At 44.9% G+C, this 22,388-nt stretch overlaps 1 protein-coding gene across 10 annotated transcripts in view; it reads right to left on the minus strand.

Moving 5' to 3' along the window:
* armc9 (armadillo repeat containing 9) overlaps positions 1-22,388 on the minus strand; it is a 130,545-nt gene that overhangs the window by 68,276 nt on the left and 39,881 nt on the right. For 8 of the 10 annotated variants that reach the window (XR_015078672.1, XM_085990195.1, XM_085990191.1 and 5 more), the window contains 3 exons: positions 16,159-16,316; positions 13,485-13,583; positions 4,893-4,916 (listed from right to left, as the gene is read on the minus strand). Coding sequence is in view for 9 of the 10 variants with exons in the window: in XM_085990195.1 (XP_085846321.1) it covers positions 4,893-4,916; positions 13,485-13,583; positions 16,159-16,316 (281 nt within the window). In the remaining variant the exon portion in view is untranslated. The remainder of the gene's footprint in view (positions 1-4,892; positions 4,917-13,484; positions 13,584-16,158; positions 16,317-22,388) is intronic. The other 2 variants (XM_085990194.1, XM_085990192.1) reach the window with 1 other exon arrangement.

Below are 22,388 nucleotides of genomic sequence, written 5' to 3' on the forward strand. Positions count from 1 at the left end.
GCAGGCAGCTCCTCCTTAAGAGAAGGAGGAGGCCTGCAGTACCCCAGCCTACCGCACCGCATCGGGTGCCGCAGCGGCAGCTGGGCGCCTGAAATTGACTTTCATCGCCCCAAGCGAGGCGGCCAAACCCTGCAATAGCGCCCGCCTCCGTCTTGGGGCGCCGCAACTGAATTTCAGGCGGGCGCTAAATTTCGGGCGCTAAAGACCTGGCGCGGCGATAGCAAATTTCTAGGCCATGATGTTTAAATTGTGTTTGCCAAAAGCCATTTGTATTAATCCTGTGTTAACTCGGTTGGCTGTACTGAACAGTTTTGTGCTGGAATCCCTATTGGTTTCCATTTTCTGATTTGCTTTCTACCCCACTGCCACCTCATAGAGTCATAGAGTTATACAGCACAGAAAGAGGCCCTTCGGCCCATCGTGTCCGCGCCGGCCATCAAGCCCTGTCTATTCTAATCCCATTTTCTAGCACTTGGTCCGTAGCCTTGTATGCTATGGCGTTTCAAGTGCTCATCTAAATGCTTCTTGAATGTTGTGAGGGTTCCTGCCTCTACCACCCTTTCAGGCAGAGTTCCAGATTCCAACCACCCTCTGGGCAAAAAAGTTTTTCCTCAAATTCCCTCTAAACCTCCTGCCCCTTACCATGAAACTATGCCCCCTGGTTATTGACCCCCCTACCAAGGGGGAATATTCTTTTCTATCTACTCTATCTATGCCCCTCATAATTTTGTACACCTCAATCAGGTACCCCCTCAGCCTTCTCTGCTCTAAGGAAAACAACCCCAGCCTGTCCAATCTCTCTTCATAGCTGAAGCGCTCCAGCCCAAGTAACATCCTCGTGAATCTCCTCTGCACCCTCTCCAATGCAATCACATCTCTCCTTTAATGTGGCGACCAGAACTGCACACAGTATTCCAGCTGTGGCCCAACTAGCGTTTTGTACAGCTCCATCATAACCTCCCTGCTCTTATATTCTATGCCTCGGCTAATGAAGGCAAGTATCCCATATGCCTTTTTAACCACCTTATCTACCTGTCCTGCTGCCTTCAGGGATCTATGTACATGCACACCAAGGTCCCTCTTATCCTCTGTCCTTCCTAGGGTCCTACCATTCATTGTGTATTCCCTTGCCTTGTTAGTCCTCCCAAAATGCATCACCTCACACTTTTCAGGGTTAAATTCCATTTGCCACTGTTCTACCCATCTAACCATCCCGCCTATATCGTCCTGTAGCCTGAGGCTTCCCTCGCTATTTACCACTCCACCAATTTTCGTGTCATCTGCGAACTTACTGATCATACCTCCTACATTCATATCTAAATCATTAATGTACACTACAAACAGCAAAGGACCCAGCACCGATCCCTGCGGTACACCACTGGACACAGGCTTCCAGTCACAAAAACAACCTTTGACCATCACCCTCTGCCTCCTGCCACGAAGCCAATTTTTGATCCAATGTGCCAAATTGCCCTAGATCCCATGGGCTCTTACCTTCTTGACCAGTCTCCCATGTGGGACTTTGTCAAAAGCCTGACTGAAGTCTATGTAGACTACATCAACTGCACTACCCACATCCACACACCTAGTCACCCCCTTGAAAAATTCAATCAAATTGGTCAGACATGATCTCCCCGTGACAAAGCCATGCTGACTATCCCTGATTAATCCTTGCATCTCCAAGTGGAGACTAATTCTGTCCATCAGAATTTTTTCCAATAATTTCCCTACCACTGATGTTAGGCTCACTGGCCTTTAATGCCCTGGTTTATCCCTACTACCCTTTTTGAACAATGGTACTACGTTAGCTGTTCTCTCGTCCTCTGGCACCTCCCCTGTGGCCAGAGAGGTTCTGAAAATTTATGTCAGAGCCCCTGCAATCTCCTCCCTTGCCTCACACAGCAGCCTGGGATACATCCCATCAGGGCCTGGGGATTTATCCACTTTTAAGCCTGCTAAAACCGCTAGTACCTCCTCCCTCTCAATACTAATTTGTTCAAGTATATTACAATCCCCCTGCTTGATTTCTATGCCTACATCGTCCTTCTCCATAGTGAACACAGATGCAAAATATTCATTTAAAACCTCACCTACATCTTCCGGCTCTACACACAGATTGCCACTTTGGTCCCTAATGGGCCCTGCTCTTTCCCTGGTTATCCTCTTGCCCGGCTCTACACACAGATTGCCACTTTGGTCCCTAATGGGCCCTACTCTTTCCCTGGTTATCCTCTTGCCCTTAATATATTTATAAAACACCTTGAGATTTTCCTTTATTTTGCCCGCCAGTGTTTTTTCATGCCCCCTCTTCGCTCTCCTAATTTCTTTTTTAAGTACCCCCCTGCACTTTCTATACTCCTCTAGGGCTTCCACTGTTTTTAGGCCTTTGTATCTGCCAAAAGCCTCCCTTTTTTTCCTAATCCATTCTTGTATATCCCTTGACATCCAGGGTTCCCCGAGTTTGTTGGTCCTACCCTTGACCTTTACGGGAACATGTTGACGTTGTACTCTCTCTATTTCCTTTCTGAAAGACTCCCACTGCTCTGATGTGGATTTTCCTACAAGTAGCTGATCCCAGTCCACTTTGGCCAGATCCTGCCTTATCATATTAAAATCGGCCTTCCCCCAATTTAGAACCTTTATTTCTGGTCCATCTTTGTCCTTTTCCATGACTACCTTAAATCTCACCGAATTATGGTCACTGTCACCAAAATGCTCTCCTACTGACACTTCTACCACTTGCCCGGCTACATTCCCTAGAATTAGGTCCAGTACCGCCCCCTCTCTTGTAGGACTTTCTACATGCTGGCTCAAAATGCTCTCCAGGATGCACTTTAAAAATTCTGCACCCTCTAAGCCTTTCACACTCTGACTATCCCAGTTAATATTGGGGAAGTTGAAATCCCCTACTATTATTACCCTATTATTTCTACACTTCTGAGATTTGCCTACATATCTGTTCCTCTATCTCCCCCTGACTGTTTGGGGGCCTATAGTACACTCCCAGCAAAGTGCTTGCCCCCTTTTTGTTTTTAAGTTCTACCCATATGGCCTCATTAGAGGAACCTGCTAAGATATCATCCCTCCTTACAACAGTAATTGACTCCTTGATTAATATTCCGACACCCCCCTCTGTCTCGCCTGAAGATTCTATACCCCGGAATATTGAGCTGCCAGTCCTGCCCCTCCCTCAACCATGTCTCTGTGATAGCAACAATATCATACTCCCATGTGTTCATCAACAACTTCAATTCATCTGCCTTACTCGCAAGACTCCTTGCATTAAAATAAATGCCATCCAGCCTTGCCATACTCCCTTGTGCCGTTACATATTTGCTCTGCCTTCCAGGCTGACTTGTTCTTTCCTCTATATTTGGCTGTGCATCACCCCCTACTATAGCTCCACTCCGTATCCTATCCCCCTGCCAAGTTAGTTTAAACCCCCCACCCCCCAACAGTACTAGCAAACCTCCCCGCAAGGATGTTGATCCCGTTCAGGTTCAGGTACAACCCGTCTGACTTGTACAGGTTCCACCTTCCCCAGAAGCAGACCCAGTGATCCAGGAAACTAAAGCCCTCCCTCCTGCACCAACTCTTTAGCCACACATTCATCTGCTCTATCCTCCTATTCCTATACTCACTAGCATGTGGCACCGGGAGTAATCCAGAGATTATAACTTTTGAGGTCCTGCTTTTTAATTTGCTACCTAGCTCCCTAAATTCTTGTTGCAGGAACTCATCCCTCTTTCTACCCATGTTGTTGGTACCAATGTGAACCACGACCTCTGATTGTTCGCCCTCCCCCTTCAGAATGTTCAGTGACATCCTTGACCCTGGCACTAGGGAGGCAACATACCATCCTGGAGTCGCGTCTGCAGCCACAGAAACATCTATCTGTTCCCCTTACGATAGAATCCCCTATCACTATTGCTCTCCCACTCTTTTTCCTCCCCTCCTGTGCAGCTGAGCCACTCGAAGTGCCACGGACTTGGCTCTTGCTGCATTCCCCTGAGAAACCATCTCCCCCATCAGTATCCAAAACGGAAAATCTGTGGGAGAGGGAGATGGACCCAGGGGACTCCTGCACTACCTTCCTCGTTCTTTTACTCTGTCTGGCGGTCACCCATTTCCTGTCTGCCTGTGCACTCTTTACCAGCGGTGTGGCCACCTCGTTAAACGTGCTATCCACGAAGATCTCACCTTCTGATACAGTTCCAGGGTGCCAGTGAGTAGCATTGCTGAAGAGGTGAGGGAATGCTGATATTCACCAACATATTAAACAGCTGTTACAGCGCTTCTGCATGATGCAGTACTCAAGATTGTTAATACTGTAAAAAGTTATTCTGTTCATTAATTTCAACTTAAACCCAGCACTCTGAAAATTGCTCAGCTGTTCGAAGTGCCGATAAACCTTGAGCAGAACTCCGAGAGTACTGTTTTTAAGTTGTGAAAAAAGGAATGGAACAAGATAATAGCCCTAAAATTCTTTTCATGGTAGTGACATTTGTGTAATGTAGCAGGGATGAGAAACTGAGTGGTTGTTTATTGGTCAGCCGTTTTAAGTGGCTGTGAATTTTGAGCATTATTGTTCAGCAATCCAATCCAATGTGCACTGAGATCATGGGATAGCTACCTTCAGCTATATTGCTCAGTTGGTCATATTACCATTTGAGCTACTGAGGACTATTGATCACTATTACCAGATTCTACTGTATTTTGGATAATTTTTTCAATATACTTTTTAAAAGAAAGACAGTTATGTAACTATTTCCAATTCAGAAATTATAATATGTCGTGTATATGACAAGAAAAATGTATCATTGATGGAAAAAGAGGATAGGGAAGGACAGGAACAGGCATTCTGAAGTCTAGAAAGAATTTTAGAAACTCACAGATCCTTCACTGTTACAAGGGCTCTTTTTTGGATAGATAACCAGACAATAAAATAGAAAATATTCACAGAAGTTAGAAAACTTACAAGAATTAAAGCAAAACTAATAAATATAAATATTTAAAAGCAATTAAAACATCTAGATTTTAACCTTTTGCTTCCACCAGACAAAAAGGTCTTATTAAATTGAAAAGCTATGTAGTGAAAGTGTCCAGTTGAAGGCAAAAGGTTGAAGTCTAAATGCATACTAAAAAATTAAAAACCGTAAGTATATGGTTTAAAATAAATTTCCTTTAAAAGTTGTCTTAAACTAACAAGTTACAAAGTAAAATGTAAATAAGTTGTTTACATTTTATGTATCATCAGGATAATTATAGCAAGAAAAATAAGGGACTCAATAGGAAGTTCTCAGTAAAAGAAAACAAAGAATCATTATACAGCTATAATTCTTAGACATCATGTTAGAAATGTTTGATACCAAGTGAGTTTAATGGTACAATATGGTACATTTGAAAAGGTAGAAAGTGCAATTTCAAAAACAGTGAATAGTGGTAAAACTGTATGCAGAATTGGAGATACTTTTGTCAATGGAAGCAGTGGTTGTTTGGTTTGAACAAGGGGATCAAGATATACAAGTGGATAAATGATTGAACAGGAGGAACATGGTCTTATGGAAAGAAACCATTGCAAGGATGTTCAGCATAATTCTGAAGTATGTTATTTTGTGCATTAAATATTCAAAGAATTTCACCATGAGAACAGAAATGATATTCCCAGTCATGATTTTGTATCAGAGATTGATTGAATGTAGCAAAGTTGAGTTCAGATAATGTTCTATCATGCTTAGCAATTACTGTAAACTCTTACATATTAAGATTAAAAATTATTAAAAGAATTATAAGGTGCCAACACTGTCCCAAAATCTACATGATGAACTGTGAAATGTCTCTTATCAATTACAAGCAGTAACAAGCGTACACAATAAACTACGTGCACTATGACAAAATTGTTGTACCGCATTCCATTTATCTAATAACTGAGTTTTGAAATTAAAATACAAGTAGACTTAAGTCAGCCACTGAAGAAATTATTAATATAAAACACAAACTGTTATTTATATAAACATAAATACATAATACAGTTACAAGCTTGTTCATAGATTTGTCTTTCTGTGTTGTGGTATAGTACCATCTGGTTAATTAATACCTTGCAGTTGGAGAAAGTCCTGAAACCATACTGTGGAAGTAGGAGTTAAGAACCTCGATCCATGTTTATAAACACTTTATTTACCCAGAGTGAGAAATATTTGTTGAACTTTACCAGAGAAAAGCAAGTCTCATTGCTACCTCTTTCCTGACTGTGTTCTTTGTGAGTATTTATAAGATAATGGGGATAATACGTTTTTAGCCATTTTACTTAGATAATTCGTTCGTGCACAGTGTCAAAGACCACGCCCATAAGCAAGCCTTTACTTTCAATGAGCTGGAATGTTTCCTTATATGCTCAATATCTGGTAATGTGGCAAACCTAGGGAGGACAAACTACAGCTTTTGTCACTGTACATAACTCACTGAGTATGGCAGGAGCTTCAGGACATTCTGGGCCATTATTTCCATGTATTAATGAAACAATGCTGAAAACACAGGAAAAATGTGAAAATAACTTCTATTCATCTAATTATACAGAAGACCTCCTTGCATGTCTTTCAGAAGTAGCAGCTCATCGGATGGAACATAATCGTGTCATTAAGAACAATGTACATAGTACCTCTTTAAAACATACTTTTTGTTTATTTTTTATTCATTATCGGGATATGGGCTTTGCTAGCAAGGGCAGCATTTATTGCTCATCCCTAGTTGCCCTTGAGAAGGTGGTGGTGGGTTTTCTTTAACTGTTGCACTGTAGAGGTTGATACATCGGAGTGGCTTGCTAGGCCACTTCAGAGGGTCGTTAAGAGTCAACCACATATAGGTCGGACCGAATAAGGATGGCAGATTTCCTTCCCTAAAGGACATTAGTGAACCAGTTGGGATTTTTTCCACAATCCGACAGCTTCATGGTCATTTTTATTAGTACAGTACCAGCTTTTTATTTCCAGATTTTCTTTCAAACTGAATCAAATTCTCAAACTGCCCTGGTGGGATGTGACTTCATGTTCTATGGTTTATTAGTCCAGACCTCTGGATTACAAATTCAGTAACATAACCACTGCACCACTGTATTACATAGGTGGTGTTATATGTCTATTTCGGGTAATACATAGACTGCAGTAAATGTATTATAACACTGCACTAGACAGCTGAGCACATAATCTAGGCTGTCACTTCAACAACAACAACTTATATATTTATATAGCGCCTTTAACATAATAAAACATCCCAAGTTGCTTCACAGGCGTGTGATGAAATTTTTTTTTTCAAACCGAGCCATATAAGGAGATGCTTGGACAGGTGACAAAAAGCTTTGTCAAAGAGGTAGGTTTTAAGGATTGTCTTAAAGGAGGAAAGAGAAGTGGAGAGGCAGAGAGATTTAGGGAGGGAATTCCAGAGCTTAGGACCGAGGCAGCTGAAGGCATGCCACCAATGGTGAAGCAATTAAAATCGTGGATATTCAAAAGGCCAGAAAAGGCGGAGCGCAGAGATCTAGTGGGATTATAGGACTGGAGGAGATTACAGAGATAAGGAGGGGCGAGCCCATGGAGGGATTTGAAAATAAGGATGAGAATTTTAAAATCGACACGTAGCTTAACTGGGAGCCAATGCAGGTCAGTGAGCACAGGGGAGATGGGTGAGCGGAACTTGGTGCAAGTTAGGACACGGGCGGCAGAGTTTTGGATGACCTCAAGAACTAGGGAGGCCGGTTAGGAGAGCGTTGGAATAGTCAAGTCTAGAGGTAACAAAGGCATAGATGAGGGTTTCGGCAGCAGATAAGCTGAGGCAAGGGCCAAGACTGGTGATGTTACAGAGGTGGAAATGGGCGGTCTTAGTGATGGAATGGATATGAGGTAGGAAGCTCAACTCATGATCAAATGTGACACCAAGGTTGCGAACAGACTTGGTCAGCCTCCAACAGTTGCCAAGGAGAGGGATCGATTCGGTGCCAAGGGAATGGAGTTTATAGCATGAACCGAAGACAATGGGCTCGATTTTCCCAGTCCCGAGGAGGCAGGTTTGGAGGTGTGCGAGTTGTTAAAATCGCCAAAACTGGCAGGCGGGCCCGTTCCCACCTCCATGCAATTTTCCCAAGTGCGTGTTTTCTGACCCGCTTTCCATCCCACCTCCAAGAGGCGGGATAGGCCCTTAACAACCACTTAATTGCCTCTATAATCCCATTTTGAGAGGCCTTTCCGATTTTAACACATTTCCCCCGTCCCACACGCCTCCTCTGGAACACGCCAGGCAATCCTGGCGGCCTCACTCGTGGATTGCTCGTGAACAGCTGCAGCTCCACCACTACAGAGGAGTTTTCACTGATGATCATTTGCAGGTGGCAGAACTTTGTTGTTTCAGGTCTGGGGGAACTTTTAGCAGGCATACTCAGTGTTGTGGAAGTTTGGAACCTGACACCCATCTCCAGTGTGACCTCCTTGGAAACCCCTCTCCCCACCTTGACTAAGCGCTTCCTCAACTGAGGCATATACCAGAAACATGCCGACCATTTAATTCCTTTCCTCCTGGACATGAGATTCAGATGAAGACCAGCCGCGGCAGCAGCAGAACCATGAGCAACAGCAGCACCAACAGCAGGAGCATCAACAGGAGCGCCAAGCTGCTAGTCACCCACCTGAAGATGCACAGGCCAGAAGGCGCCAGAGCGCCACCATATTGCTGCCCGGGATGCAAAGGATGTACTCATCCTGGCCAGATTTGCTTAGCCTGCACAATCAAACACTTTAGTCTCGCTCCTTCTTAGCAGATCATCGACAATGGAGAAGAATGTACAGAATCCTATCACTCTGACCACCATTCTGATAATCGCAAGGCGCCCTAAGCCCTCAATGTGAAAGTCCCATTTGCGAAATGACACAGGCCACAACTTCAACAGTTTGCATCAGAACACTTTATAATACAATCATAATGATGGCTGGTCCAAAAACAAAACAACACAGCACCCAAGTGACTACCCTTGTGACTACTTGTGCTTTATCTTCCTCTTATGCGTGCTCCTACGTGGTGCTTCCTCTGTGGCTTCAGCAGATGTGAAGGCCCCTTGCTCACTCTCTTGCTGCTCCTGTCTCGACGCCTTTGGCGGGCATCCTCTGGGGTGGCAAACCTGTGCGGGCTCGCCAACAGTCTGCTGCTCCTACGGCTGTGCAGGGGCTGAGATGCCCATCTCATTTGGGTGAGGACTCTGGTGGGGTTCTGACCGAGGGCTTTGCTGTGGCATGGTCGTGTAAGCGCTTGGAGAGGAGCCCCCACTTCCTTGTTGTCTGCCACCAACATCCCTCTCATGGGTCAGCCCCACTTTACAGAATCACAGAAACGCCACAGTGCAGATAGAGGCCATTTCGGCCCATCGAGCCTGCACCGACACATATCCCACCCGATCCCCGTAACCCCTACACCAACACATATCCCACCCTATCCCTGTAACCCCACGTATTTAATCCCCCTAACACTAAGGGTCAATTTATGATAGCCAATCAACCTAACCCGCACATCTTTGGACTGTGGGAGGAAACCGGAGCACCCGGAGGAAACCCACGCAAACACGGGGAGAATGTGCAAACTCCACACAGACAGTCGCCCGAGGCCGGATTCGAACCCGGGTCCCTGGCGCTGTGAGGCAACAGTGCTAACCACTATGCCACCGTACTTCAGAGGTAGCAAATGGCTTGACAGCACCTTGCTGCACTGCAGGGGGGCCATGAGGACCCATTTCTGCACTGGAAGTCCTACTCCAGAGGACTTGCATGAAGGTCTGCTTTGTTTGCCCAATAGCTGACCATTGCTCCTCAAGAGATGTCATTCTATTCTGAACAATGACCATGTTTTCAATACCCTTGCGACTAAGCTCCTCCATGGACCATGGAAGGAGTGAGTGTAGTAAATGCATAGCATAGATGCTCAGAAGGTTACAAAGGACCCTCCCTGTGTGTTGTAATCAGTTATTGTCATGGCATCACAGTGATAGGAAGTGTGAGGGCTGCATGGTCGAATAGTTAAGTGAATGTGACCATAGGGAGAGCGGGAATGGGTAAGGGTGCAGGGATGTAAGTGTCAAGTGGGATGTGGAGGAAGAGGTTGGCAAAGCAGAGTGCTGGTGAGGAGAGGCGATGGGGATCAGACTGAGGGTGATGGGAAAGTCATACTCACTTTTCCGGTGCGGAGAAGGTCATGAAACCTTTCTCTGCATTGCAGCCAGGTTCTGCGGCTCATTGAAATGGAGTTGACCTCCTGGGCCACTTGTAGCCACACAGCTTTTGTCTGCTGGGGTGGCTTTTTTCTCCCTGAGGAAAGGAACAGCACCTCCTTATTACAGCTGGCTCCGTACACCAGAGCTTGGAGGGAGGGCTCATCAAACCGAGGAGCACACTTTTGCTTGATCGTTGACATTTTCCACAATTCAACTCCTTCATATAAATTGCAGAGCCTTTGCAGTCTCCAGAAGAAGCAAGGCTGCTTGCAGGCCTTAAATCCAACAGCATTGATGACGTCATCGGAGGCGAGTATCTGTACGAAAAGACTAATTGGGCCAGTGGTTCCCACATGCAGGAAATCAACTGGCCAATTAGGGGAAAATCGCACTTTTTCAACACTTCACTTAGGAGTCGAGGTCCTGACACGATTTCCACCTGACACGCCCCAGCCCGCCCACACTGGCAAAATCCAGCCCAATGGCCGCGAATTTGGAGGCGGTTCTGCAGTCAAAATCGCAAAAATTGACAGCGGGTAGGAAACCCGCTGTCAACCCGCCTCCACATGAGTCTCCCAGGTGTCGGGTCTATCAGCGCAAAACTGACCCGACACCAAGCGGTGGGGGAGACAATTCAGCGACTTAAATGGCTTGTTAAGAGCCAATTTAAGAGTATTTTGAGGCTTACTTGTAATTTTACCTTCGCCCCCACTGGTTACCCGCTGTTCGGGGAACACACCAGCTCAACCTGGCATGTTTTGAGTCTGCTCTGATGTTTGTGAAAAGCTGACAGCTGCAGAAGTGGTGTAAAGGATGCCATGTTGCAGATGGTGAGTTTCAGAGCATAGAAAATGTTGGTTACTGCATTTTTAATACATATAGAGATTTCGTTAGCTTACAAGTTTTTAGATCCAACTATATGTCCAGTGCCACCTCATTGGGTGAACCTCTCTCACCAGTGACAGATCACTTCTGTCATCTCACCTGCAGCTGCCATCTATTCCAGCAACATCGGAGCCAATGAAACAATCAGACCTCGGTCCTCTGAATCCTTCCCAACACCAACATCATCACCAACCTTCTCCGCCATCACCCGATGCTGCAATGGACACAGGCTCTGACAAAATTGCTGGCCGGGAGGCATCACCATGGCCAGACTTTCTTCACTTCATGCTGTAAACCCTGGCTGCCACTTGATGCGCCAGGTTGACACCATCCCACACCAGCATCGTGAAGCATCCCTTTAATGTCCAAGCCATTCCATGCACACTCATCACTTTAGGCTGGGGGGGGGGCGGGAAAGAGTTATGACTGAACAATCACTGGAACTCAGTAAGACACTTCTCAAGGTGCACTCAGATCTGTCCAATAAGGGGCAGTTTTGGAAAAATAGATTTCACTGTATGACAACACATTACCAGAAACCTCACATGGATATTGGCTCAACCTCTCAAGTGCCTACCCTTGTGTGTTGTTAGTTGGTATGCTTGCAGTAGGATGAGGGCGCGTGTGAGGGGTGGTTAGTGAGATGGGGAAGTGATAAAGTAGATTGAGAGGGTTGGGTGGAAGTGCAAGGTCAGTTGGTGTCCTGGGGAGGTCTCTTCCGCCCATTTTAAGGGACGTGAACCTCCCTGCGTGCTGTGACTCCCTCCAGAGGGAGTCATTGGAGAGCCTGGGTGCAAGCGTTCACCTTTGTGCAGTGATCGTCAGTATTTGCAGCACCTCAATGCTGTTAAACACTGACAGAACAACTGTCAAACTCCATGTGGACGTGGTCCCTTTAAGGAAACCGGCTGATGACGCATCATCAAATCCACTTCCTGTTAATTGGCCGATAAAGGCCAATCAAGGTAAAATCACGTCTGCAGAGCGGAGGCAGCTGGCAGCGGGACTGGAACCCGGAAACCAGCTGTTCCACCCCCTCAATTAAATTCGTGGCCAATGGCTTCGGTGTTGCCGATATTTAATTTGATGAAATTTCTACTCATCCAGTGCTGGTTGTCTGACAAGCAGTCTGACAGTATAGAGACAGTGGAGGGTTTGAGAGAGGTGGAGGAGAAGTAGAGTTGGGTATCACCAGCGTACATGTGAAAACTCACGCTGTGTCGCCGGATGATGTCACCAAGGGGCAGCATGTAGATAAGAAATAGGAGGGGGCCAAGGATAGATCCTTCAAGGACACCAGAAGTGACGGTGCAGGAGTGGGAAGGGAAGCCATTGCAGGTGATTCTATGGCTAAGGCTGGAAAGATAGGAATGCAACCAGGTGAGTGCAGTCCCATCCAGCTGGACGACGGTGGAGAGGCGTTGGAGCAGAATTTTGTGGTCAACCATGTCAAAGGCTGCAGACAGGCCGAGAAGGGATAGTTTACCTTTGTCGCAGTCAATTAGGATGTCATTTGTGACCTTGGTAAGACCCGTTTCAGTACTGTGGCGGGGGCAGAAACCTGAATGGAAGGATTCAAACATGGAGTTCCCTGAATGATGGGCACGGATTTGGGAGGCGACAACATGTTCAAGGACTTGAGAGGAAAGGGAGGTTGAAGATGCAGCGATAGTTTGCAAAGACGGAGGGGGGGGGGGTCATGGGTTGGTAATTTGAGGAGAGGGGTGATGAAGGCAGATTTGAAGGAGAGGGGGACAGTGCAATACTGAGGGAGTGCTGCACAACTAAAGGTGCCACGTTCCATCTGCTCTCTTAGATGGACGTAAAAGATCGCATGGAACTATTTGAAAAGCAGCAAGGGATTTTCCCAGTATCCTGGCCAACATTTATCCATCAACCAACAGCAACAAAAACAGATTATCTGGTCATTTATCTCAATGATCTTTGTGGGACCTTGCTTTGCGCAAACGGGCTGCCATGTTTCCCTGCACTGCAACAGTGACAATTTCAAAAGTTCTTCATTGGTTGTGAAGTGCTTTGGGATGTCCTGAAGTCATGCAAAGCACTATATAAATGCAACCTCTTCTTTCTTGGATCAACAACCTTGCAGTCTTATTCAAATCCCACCATGGCAAATTGTGAAATTGAATTAAAAATCTGGCAATTTGTGAGCAAGCATCATACAGCTTTTTGCAAAACTCTTAATTGCTCACAGACAGTACCTTAGTGGGAAATTAAATGAATCTAGTTATTTCAAAGCTAGTAGGATAATTATATGTAACTCCTTATAATTAATGCAAATCTCAGATTTAATTCACCAGATTTAAAAACAAATCCAATGGTTTGTACTTACAGTTCCTGGTCTTGTGAAGTCAATGCTTTGGGTCATGCTTTGTCTCATTTGGTTGCTAAACAGTCGCACACAAACACTCTGAAGGTATTCTGGTGTGATCTAGTAACAGTAAATAGATATCAGCAAGTAATACTTAAATATGATACATTTTTGTTCTCTTGTTTTTTAACTGTTTTTACCTTTTTTGTGTGTCTGTTTGTGGAACACACGATGCCCCAGCTAAGAGGGCAGGTATGGCCTGCTCTTAGGTCTCTTTAGCCACTTGCTAGAAGATATGCAACATCAGCTAAGGGTAATTCACCACTGACTTTGCTTCTTGTTTACTTGCAGAGAATAATTCCTCTTCTCTAGTGATCTGTAATCTACTTACTGGAGAATTGAAAAAGTCTCCTCAAAAGAAGCTTATTGATACTATGCATTAAAAACTTGTTAGCAGCCGACTAGATCATTGAAGCATTCCATAGAGTCATAGGGGGAGAAATTGGGTTGAGCCGCAAACGGGGCGCCAAGCTCGCCTGGGCGCTAGATTTTGCGCTGCGATCGGAGCAGCAGCGATCGCCGGAAATTCAGCTTGAGCGCCCCAAGAGGGACACGGGGCAAGGCTCGAGGCGCTCCGCGTCCCTCTTAGGGCGCTGAAACTGAATATCGCAGCGCAACGTGCCACAGCGCCACATGCTGCGGCACGGCGCGCTGCGGTACTGCAGGCCTTCCTCCCATTCTTAAGGGGAGGGGCCTGCACCAGCGCGATGAGCGATCGCGAGTGCCGGCAAAAGAGCCCGGCACCGAGGAGAAGTGCCGGGCTCTCGGTAAACAGCCAGCAATGCCGCAGGGGGAGAACAGGAGGCCGGGGACGGAGGTGCTGGCAGGCGGCCACCGAAAAAAATGGCCGCCCCGCACCTCCACCTTAATTTGCGCCACTGCCGCCACAGGTAGGCCCCGTGAACCGGGCGCGATTAGCGAGCGGCGCTACAGAGGCGGTCGCTGCCAAATATCGCGATCAGGGCGGTAGCGGGGCGCTGCGCACACCGATGACGTCATCGGTGGCGGCACAGCGCAACAGGCTAACGCCGCCATTAGCGCCCCAGCTAAATATCGCAGGAGGCGTGGCCAGTGGCGCTAAAGCCACTGAGTGCCCTCTTTAGGCGCAGCCCACCGAATTTCTCCCCCACATTGTTCAGTGGGTATTAATGATATTAGTTAACAATTTTCATGTATATAATAAATTGAAGGTGTCATCGACAGTGCTATCAAGCAGCACTTACTCACCAATAACCTGCTCACTGATGCCCAGTTTGGGTTCCACCAAGACCACTCAGCTCCCGACCTCATTACAGCCTTGGTCCAAACATGGACAAATGAGCTGAATTCCAGAGGTGAGGTGAGAGTGACAGTCCTTGACATCAAGGCAGCATTTAACCAAGTGTGACATCAAGGAGCCCTAGTAAAACTGAAGTCAATGGGAATCAGGGGGAAAACACTCCAATGGCTGGAGTCATACCTAGTACAAAGGAAGATGATTGTGGTGGTTGAAGGTCAATCATCACAGCCCCAGGACATCGCTGCAGGAGTTCCTCAGGGCAGTGTCCTAGGCCCAACCATCTTCAGCTGCTTCATCAATGACCTTCCCTCCATCATAAGGTCAGAAGTGGGGATGTTCGCTGATGATTGCACAGTGTTCAGTGCCATTCACAACTCCTCAGATAATGAAGCAGTCCATGCCCACATGCAGCAAGACCTGGACGACATTCAGGCTTGGGCTGATAAGTGGCAGGTAACATTCACGCCATAGAAGTGCCAGGCAATAACTATCGCCAACAAGCGAGAGTCTAACCACCTCCCCTTGACATTCAACAGCGATTTTCCCCTCTGCCCTCCACTCAGGCGATACTCAAGTGGTAAACATGGAAGTTTCAAGAGGATACCCTAATGTCCATCCTGCATATGAATATGCACATGTATCATGCAGTTAGGTTGTGTGAAGTCCTTTTAAGATGTGAGTGAGGAGAGATTTTCACTTTTACACTGCAGCTTGAAGGTGTACCTTCTGAGTGCTTTGGATGAGGCACCTGTGTAACAGGTCCAGAACGAATGTTTTGTGGCCTGCATACCTGGGGCATCTACTTGGTATAGAGAACTGTTGGAGTCACTTATGAAGTCAGCTTTCTATAGGGCTGCCAGCTTCTTTCACATTTGTATCCAAGCCTATGGGAATTGCAGACAGCATTATTTCTGTCAGCGACCTGTGTCAGGCATTCTGAACTGTTCTCCTCTGGGGTAGGTGCCTTACAATGTCAAAAAGAGCAGCCCTCCTTTCACCAACTTCATGCAGCAATACTTCCACTGCTATATCAGCAAACCTTGCAATACTTTTTCTGAAGCACTCCATTTATAAGCATTAATTAATTAACTTTCCTTCAGAATCTGTTTCTCCACAAGCTGCTCTGCAGCCTTTTAAATGGCTGCTTTATCCCTCTAAATAATTGCTATACTTCTATGGTATTCCATTCAACTCTATATGAACTCCCATAGGCAGCCTGTTTAATAAGTTCACAACCTGCAAGTTCAAGTACATAACAATTAACAATTTTGCTGTTATTCAATTCCAACATATAAATTATTCAATCATAAAGTGATGCATCAAAAATATAAATGGATTAGTTGAGAAATATCTTACCATTTTCCCATTTACTGTAGCTTCCAAGGAATCTACCAGCTCTGCAGTGACTCCAATCAGGCTGTGGTAATCCTCTTGTATCTTGCTGTATCTCTTCATGTATGTCGCTGCTTTTCTCTCAGTCTCGACTAACTGCTGCTGCAGCTGTTGCAACAATTCTGCCAATACAATGTCAACATATTGACCATACAAGAAGAAAATATCTGTCTATTTTCTAAAAAACAAAATGTATTATTCACTAGTACAGCCTTTTTCTTCAAAAAAACTCCCAAGTTCAAGCATTCAACAATTTATAATTCTATCAGCTCATTATAATTGTGACATCCTTGCATTTGTCAGTCAAATATCAATTAAATCACATATTGCAAGTCCCTCTTGAACTCCTTTTCACTCTCAGAGGCATCCACATGCAAGCAGACTCAAATGTGTCAAGTGTACTCATCTTGGATTTAGGAATGTAACGTCACTTAAAAATAAACAAGCTTCATATCATTACATTAGCTGATGGTCATAAACATTATGCCTAACATTTCTCCAAGTTTAAAATCTCTGGAAATAATGGACACTAGAAGACCAATTGGAGTTCCTTTTAGCTGTATGCAAAAATAAGTCTGGTATCTTCTCTCAGAGACCCAGAGACAAGAGGGCACTCGAAATGAGGTTCAATGAGTGTTCGATACCACATTCTGCATAATTGTCTTCATTTAAATTATCACCTGTATTGTATCCACCTGAATATTGGTATATGTCAAAAACAGAAAGGCAGACTATTATCTGAATGGCAATAGATTGGGAGAAGGGGAAGTGCAACGAGACCTGGGTGTCCTTGTGCACCAGTCGCTGAAGGTAAGCATGCAGGTGCAGCAGGCGGTGAAGAAGGCAAATGGTATGTTGGCCTTCATAGCGAAAGGGTTCGAGTACAGGAGCAAGGATGTCCTGCTGCAGTTGTACAGGGCCTTGGTGAGACCACTCCTTGAGTATTGTGTGCAGTTTTGGTCACCTTATCTGAGGAAGGATGTTCTTGCCATGGAAGGAGTTCAGCGAAGATTCACAAGGCTGATCCCTGGGATGGCAGGAATGACGTATGAGGAGAGGTTGGGTCGATTAAGCTTATACTCGCTGGAGTTTAGAAGAATGAGAGGGGATCTCATCGAAACTTATAAAATTCTGACAGGTCTGAACAAACTAGATGCAGGTAGAATGTTCCCGATGGTCGGAGAGTCCAGAACCAGGGGTCAGGGTCTAAGGATAAGGGGTAAGCCATTTAGGACAGAGATGAGGAAGAATTTCTTCACCCAGAGAGTGGTGAACCTGTGGAATTCTCTACCACAGAAGGCGGTTGAGGCCAAGTCTTTAAATATATTCAAGAAGGAGTTAGATATATTTCTTAGAGCTAATGGTATCAAGGGATATGGGGAGAAGGCAGGTACGGGGTACTGAGTTTGGATGATCAGCCATGATCACATCGAATGGCGGAGCAGGCTCAAGGGGCCGAATGGCCTACTCCTGCTCCTATCTTCTGTTTCTATGTTTTTTTCCAAAAAGGATCTTGAAATAAAAGGGTTAGTTTTTCTTGTTCTAAAAAAAACTTATAAAAGGTATATTTAACAAGGATGATGTTAATTTTATGTGGACAGTGTGCATATAAGTTTACACCCTACCCTCCTTACAGTAACATCCTTGTTTGACTAGTAAAGTTCGCACTTGCAATTTATAAAGTAAATATACTGGTATCTGTCTTTCAGATCTACAAATACTCCACACAATCTAATCAACGAACATCTGGAGAGGCCCAATACTGTGTTCTTCCGAAGACTTGAAGTTGAAAATACAAGTGCTGTAACCTCCAATTTGCAAAGTAAAATTTACACATATACATCCTACAATATGTGTGAGGTGGTCAAGTAAGATGGCTTTCTACTCGTCATTAGCTTGTTTGATACTAACCATATTTTCAAGTCGCATTGCAGCGCTCATCTTCCAAATTTAACACAGATGAATCTATTTCTCTCATCTGCAAATATTTTGTGATCTTATTTCATTCTCACACTGATTGAACAGATGCAAATACAATGCACCTATTCACTAACCATCTATCCAAAGGTGTAAAGTTTCAATTTACAGAATGGCTAAAATAACTTGCCTGGTCCAACAAATTTTATGTATGTTCTACACAATAGGATTTTCCATGCATTGAAATTGCATTATCATAAATTAAAGCTATTGCAACTTTCACTTTTGATGATTGTTTGCCTTCATCAGTTGAGGAATGCCAGTGCTTGGAAATGGCATATTTTTCCACTTTGCCACTCCGTGTCAGTAATCACACATTACCGGGTTAGGAAAACAAAAGTTAAATGCAGAATAAAGCTCCTCCTATTTGTAATAGATCCACATGGTGGACAGCTGATGCATATAATCATAAAGCCAGATGCAGTACAGTTCTTACCGGAAGCCATGGTGTGCTATTGTATATATATGCTGTGTCCCAAGATATCACAGAATTGGCGATGATGCGATTGAGGATTCTCTAGCTGAAATTTTTGTTGGAGGATAATCCTGCCAACCGACGGAAAGACTGTTGGAGGTTGTTCATTTTGCAGAAAAACTTAAAAATCCAAGGTAAATTTCGAGCACACGTGGCTGAATTGTCGACGTTGCCAGAGTCCAGATGGCCATGCCTATGCGAATAATAGGGCACTTGAGTGAGTTCCATTGTGACCGAGAGACTTTCAGAGCATATATGAAGTGGCTAGAAATGTTTTTCACCGCGAATAGCATCGTCAAAGTCCCCGATGATGTAAACCGTAACCGGGCAGTTGTAGAAATGAAACGGGCTATTTTTTTGACTGAAGCAGGCCCCGAGGTGTATGAAACCCTGAAAAATTTGCTTGTTCCCGCCAAGCCGAAGGATACGCCACTGAAGGAGATCCTAACCAAGTTAGAACGGCACTACAGTCCTGAACCCATGGAAATTGCTGAAAGTTATTGTTTTGGAACACGTGACCAATTAAATGACGAGGGTATCAGTGAGTACATTGTAGCTTTAAAAAAGTTATCCATTCACTGTCATTTCGGTAACTTTCAGGACCGAGCTTTGTGTGATCGCTTTGTTTGTGGGTTGAAAAATGAATGTATCAGAAGTAAATTGTTGACAACCACTAACTTGACTTTTGACTTAGCTTGTCAGACAGCTATGACGATGGATATGGCCGACTGATACTCCAGAGAGCTCCGTGCCATTTCCAGTCGTCAGACAACCGAGGTGAATCGGCTGCAGGCTAAAAGTAAAAGGCAGTTGGGCCCCAAGGCCTCAGCAACTGGCCAAGGTAACAGTGCATTGAAGTCGTGCAATCAGTGCCTGGGACAACACATCACTCAAAGCTGTCCATATATGAAGGCAGAGTGTTTCAACTGCAAGAAAACTGGGCATCTTGCCAAGGCATGCCGACAGAAGATAAACCGACTGGCAATGCTAGAAGTAGAAATCGCCAGACACTACATACTGTTGAAGAGAAGCAGCAGGGTGAGGAGTTTTTGGAGATTCAGGTCATCAGGAGCACAAAGGTATCTAACAGAGACTCGCGAGGTATCTTCATCCAAGTAGATGTCGCAGGACCAGGATACCAATGGAAGTCGACACTGGTGCATCTGTGAGCGTAGTACCGGAATCACTATCTTACAACAATTTGCGTGATTATCGACTAGAGAAATCGAATGTAGAGCTGCGAAGCTGCTCAGGAGAGCAAATCCCTGTAGTAGGAAGTGTCACCATACCAGTGAAATACAAGGATCAGTGTCAGAGCTTGCCCCTCAATAGTAGTGGCAGGAGACAAGCCTGCCTTGATAGGTAGAAATTGGTTGGGATCACTGAAGCTGGATTGGAATGAGATTTTTCGTGCGGAAACAAAATTTGCATCGAAAGATGCGGTCATCAAGCAGTATCCAAAGGTGTTCAGCGAAACGGGCAGTCCGATCCAAGACGTCAAGGCAAGTGTTAAGAGTGCAGAAGGACGGAAGACCAGTTTACTGCAAGCCACGTCCCATACCATACGCACTCGAGGAGAAACTTGAGCAAGAACTCAAGAGACAAGAAACTGAGAACATTATCTCCAAGGTAGATCTGAGAAATTGGGCTACACCCATTGTTGTTGTACCTAAGTCAGATGGTAAGGTAAGGTTGTGTGGTGATTATGAGATAACTGTAAACCAGGTTCTAGCGTGTAATCTACCCAATACATTGCCAAATGTGGAAGATTTGTTCACAACACTGACAAGTGGCCAGATCTTTTCGAAGTTAGATCTAACAAACGCCTACCTGCAACTTGAGTTAGATGAAGAGTCCAAGTCATGCTTGACTATAAATACTCACCGAGGCCTATATCAGTTCAATAGGCTACCATTTGGAGTGTCTTCTGCCCCTGACATATTCCAGGGGGTGATGAACCAAATTTTGCAAGGGATTGAAGGGGTAGTGTGTTATTTGGATGATATACTCATTTCAGCACCAAACAAGCAAATCCATGATGAGGTGTTGAACGAAGTGCTCAAATGGCGAGAGAAACACGGAGTACGAGTGACAGCTCACAAGTGTGAGTTGTTTCAAAACTCAGTGGAGTGCTTAGGGCAAAGAGTAGACAAAGATGGTTTACGTCCAACCAAGGGAAAGCTGGATGCAATCAGAAATGCACCCACTCCCAAGAATGTCTCTGAACTAAGATCATTTTTGGGTATTTTGAATTATTGCAGAAAGTTCCTCCCAAACTTGGCTACATTGTTACATCCACTGAATGAGCTGTTGAGAAAACAGGTCCCTTGGAAGTGTTCAAAAGAATGCGACACAGCATTCAAAGAGTGTAAAAGCCAGTTAGTAGAGAGTACTACGTTAGTTCACTATGATGTATCTAAGGAGATCATGATAGCATGTGACGCCTCTCCATAGGGAGTTGGGGCAGTGATCTCTCATGTACTAGACAGTGGGGAGGAGAGACCAATTGCTTTTGCTTCACGCACTCTCAGTGCCAGTGAGCGGAATTATGCACAGATCGAAAGGGAAGTTTTGTCATTGAATTTTGGGGTCAAGAAGTTTCACAAATACTTGTTTGGTCGTACATTTACCATAGTTACTGACCATAAGCCCCTGACAGCAATCCTCCATCCAAAGTCCCCAGTTCCAACCTTAGCTGCAGCCCAAATGCAGAGATGGGCTTTGATTTTGTCAGCGTATACATATGACATTGAGTACAGACAATCAGCTGATCACAGTAATGCTGATGCTATGTCCAGGTTGCCATCCCCATCACAAGTTACACCCATATATTGATGAGCTGCTAGTCACAGCTGAAGAGATTGGTAGGGCAACCAAACGTGACCCAATTATGTCAAAGGTGTATGATTACATAGCAAATGGATGGCCAACCAGGTATCAGAGGAAGATATCCATCCATACTTCGTTCGTAGGAATGAATTGTCAGTGGATAAAGATTGTATCATGTGGGGATCAAGAGTGGTTATCCCAAATAGAGTCAGGTTTAAATTGTTAGGAGATCTTCATGACCAGCACCTGGGAATGTGCTTGACCAAGAGCTTTGCACACAGTCACTTATGGTGGCCAGGTTTAGATAAAGAGATAGTGTACATAGTCAGTCAGTGTACAACATGTCAATCGGTGAGCAAGAAACCACCATCAGTACCATGACAGACAAGGAAATGGCCTCCCAGGGTGTGGCAAAGGTTACATGTAAATTTTGCTGAGCTAGAAGGGCAGCAATTCTTCATAGTGATAGTCACTCGAAGTGGGTGTTTCCGATGTGGATAACAACAAGCAAAACACTAGACAATTTGCGAAGATTGTTTTCTTCATACGGCCTCCCAGAAGAAATTGTGTCTGATGATGGGCCGCAATTTTGTTCAGAAGAGTTCACACAGTTCATGAGCAGAAATGGTGTGAAACATACCAAAGTTCCACCATACCACCCTGCTTCAAATGGTGCAGCAGAGTGCACAGTACAAATTGTCAAACGTGCCCTCATCAGGCAAATGTTGGATCCAAATCCAAAGAAACAACAGTTGGACCACAAACTGGCAAATTTTCTGATTACCTATCGGAATACTCCTCATACCACTACTGGTAGAAAACCAGCAGAGTTGTTTCTCAAACGTCAGCCACGAACCAGGATCTCGTTGTTAAAGCCAAACTTGGCACAGTCCGTAGAAGAGAAACAATCAAG

The sequence above is a fragment of the Somniosus microcephalus genome, chromosome 6 (assembly GCF_052327205.1).
Source record: "Somniosus microcephalus isolate GS21.2 chromosome 6, FLI_Smic_1.0, whole genome shotgun sequence".
In the NCBI taxonomy this organism is placed as follows: domain Eukaryota; kingdom Metazoa; phylum Chordata; class Chondrichthyes; order Squaliformes; family Somniosidae; genus Somniosus; species Somniosus microcephalus.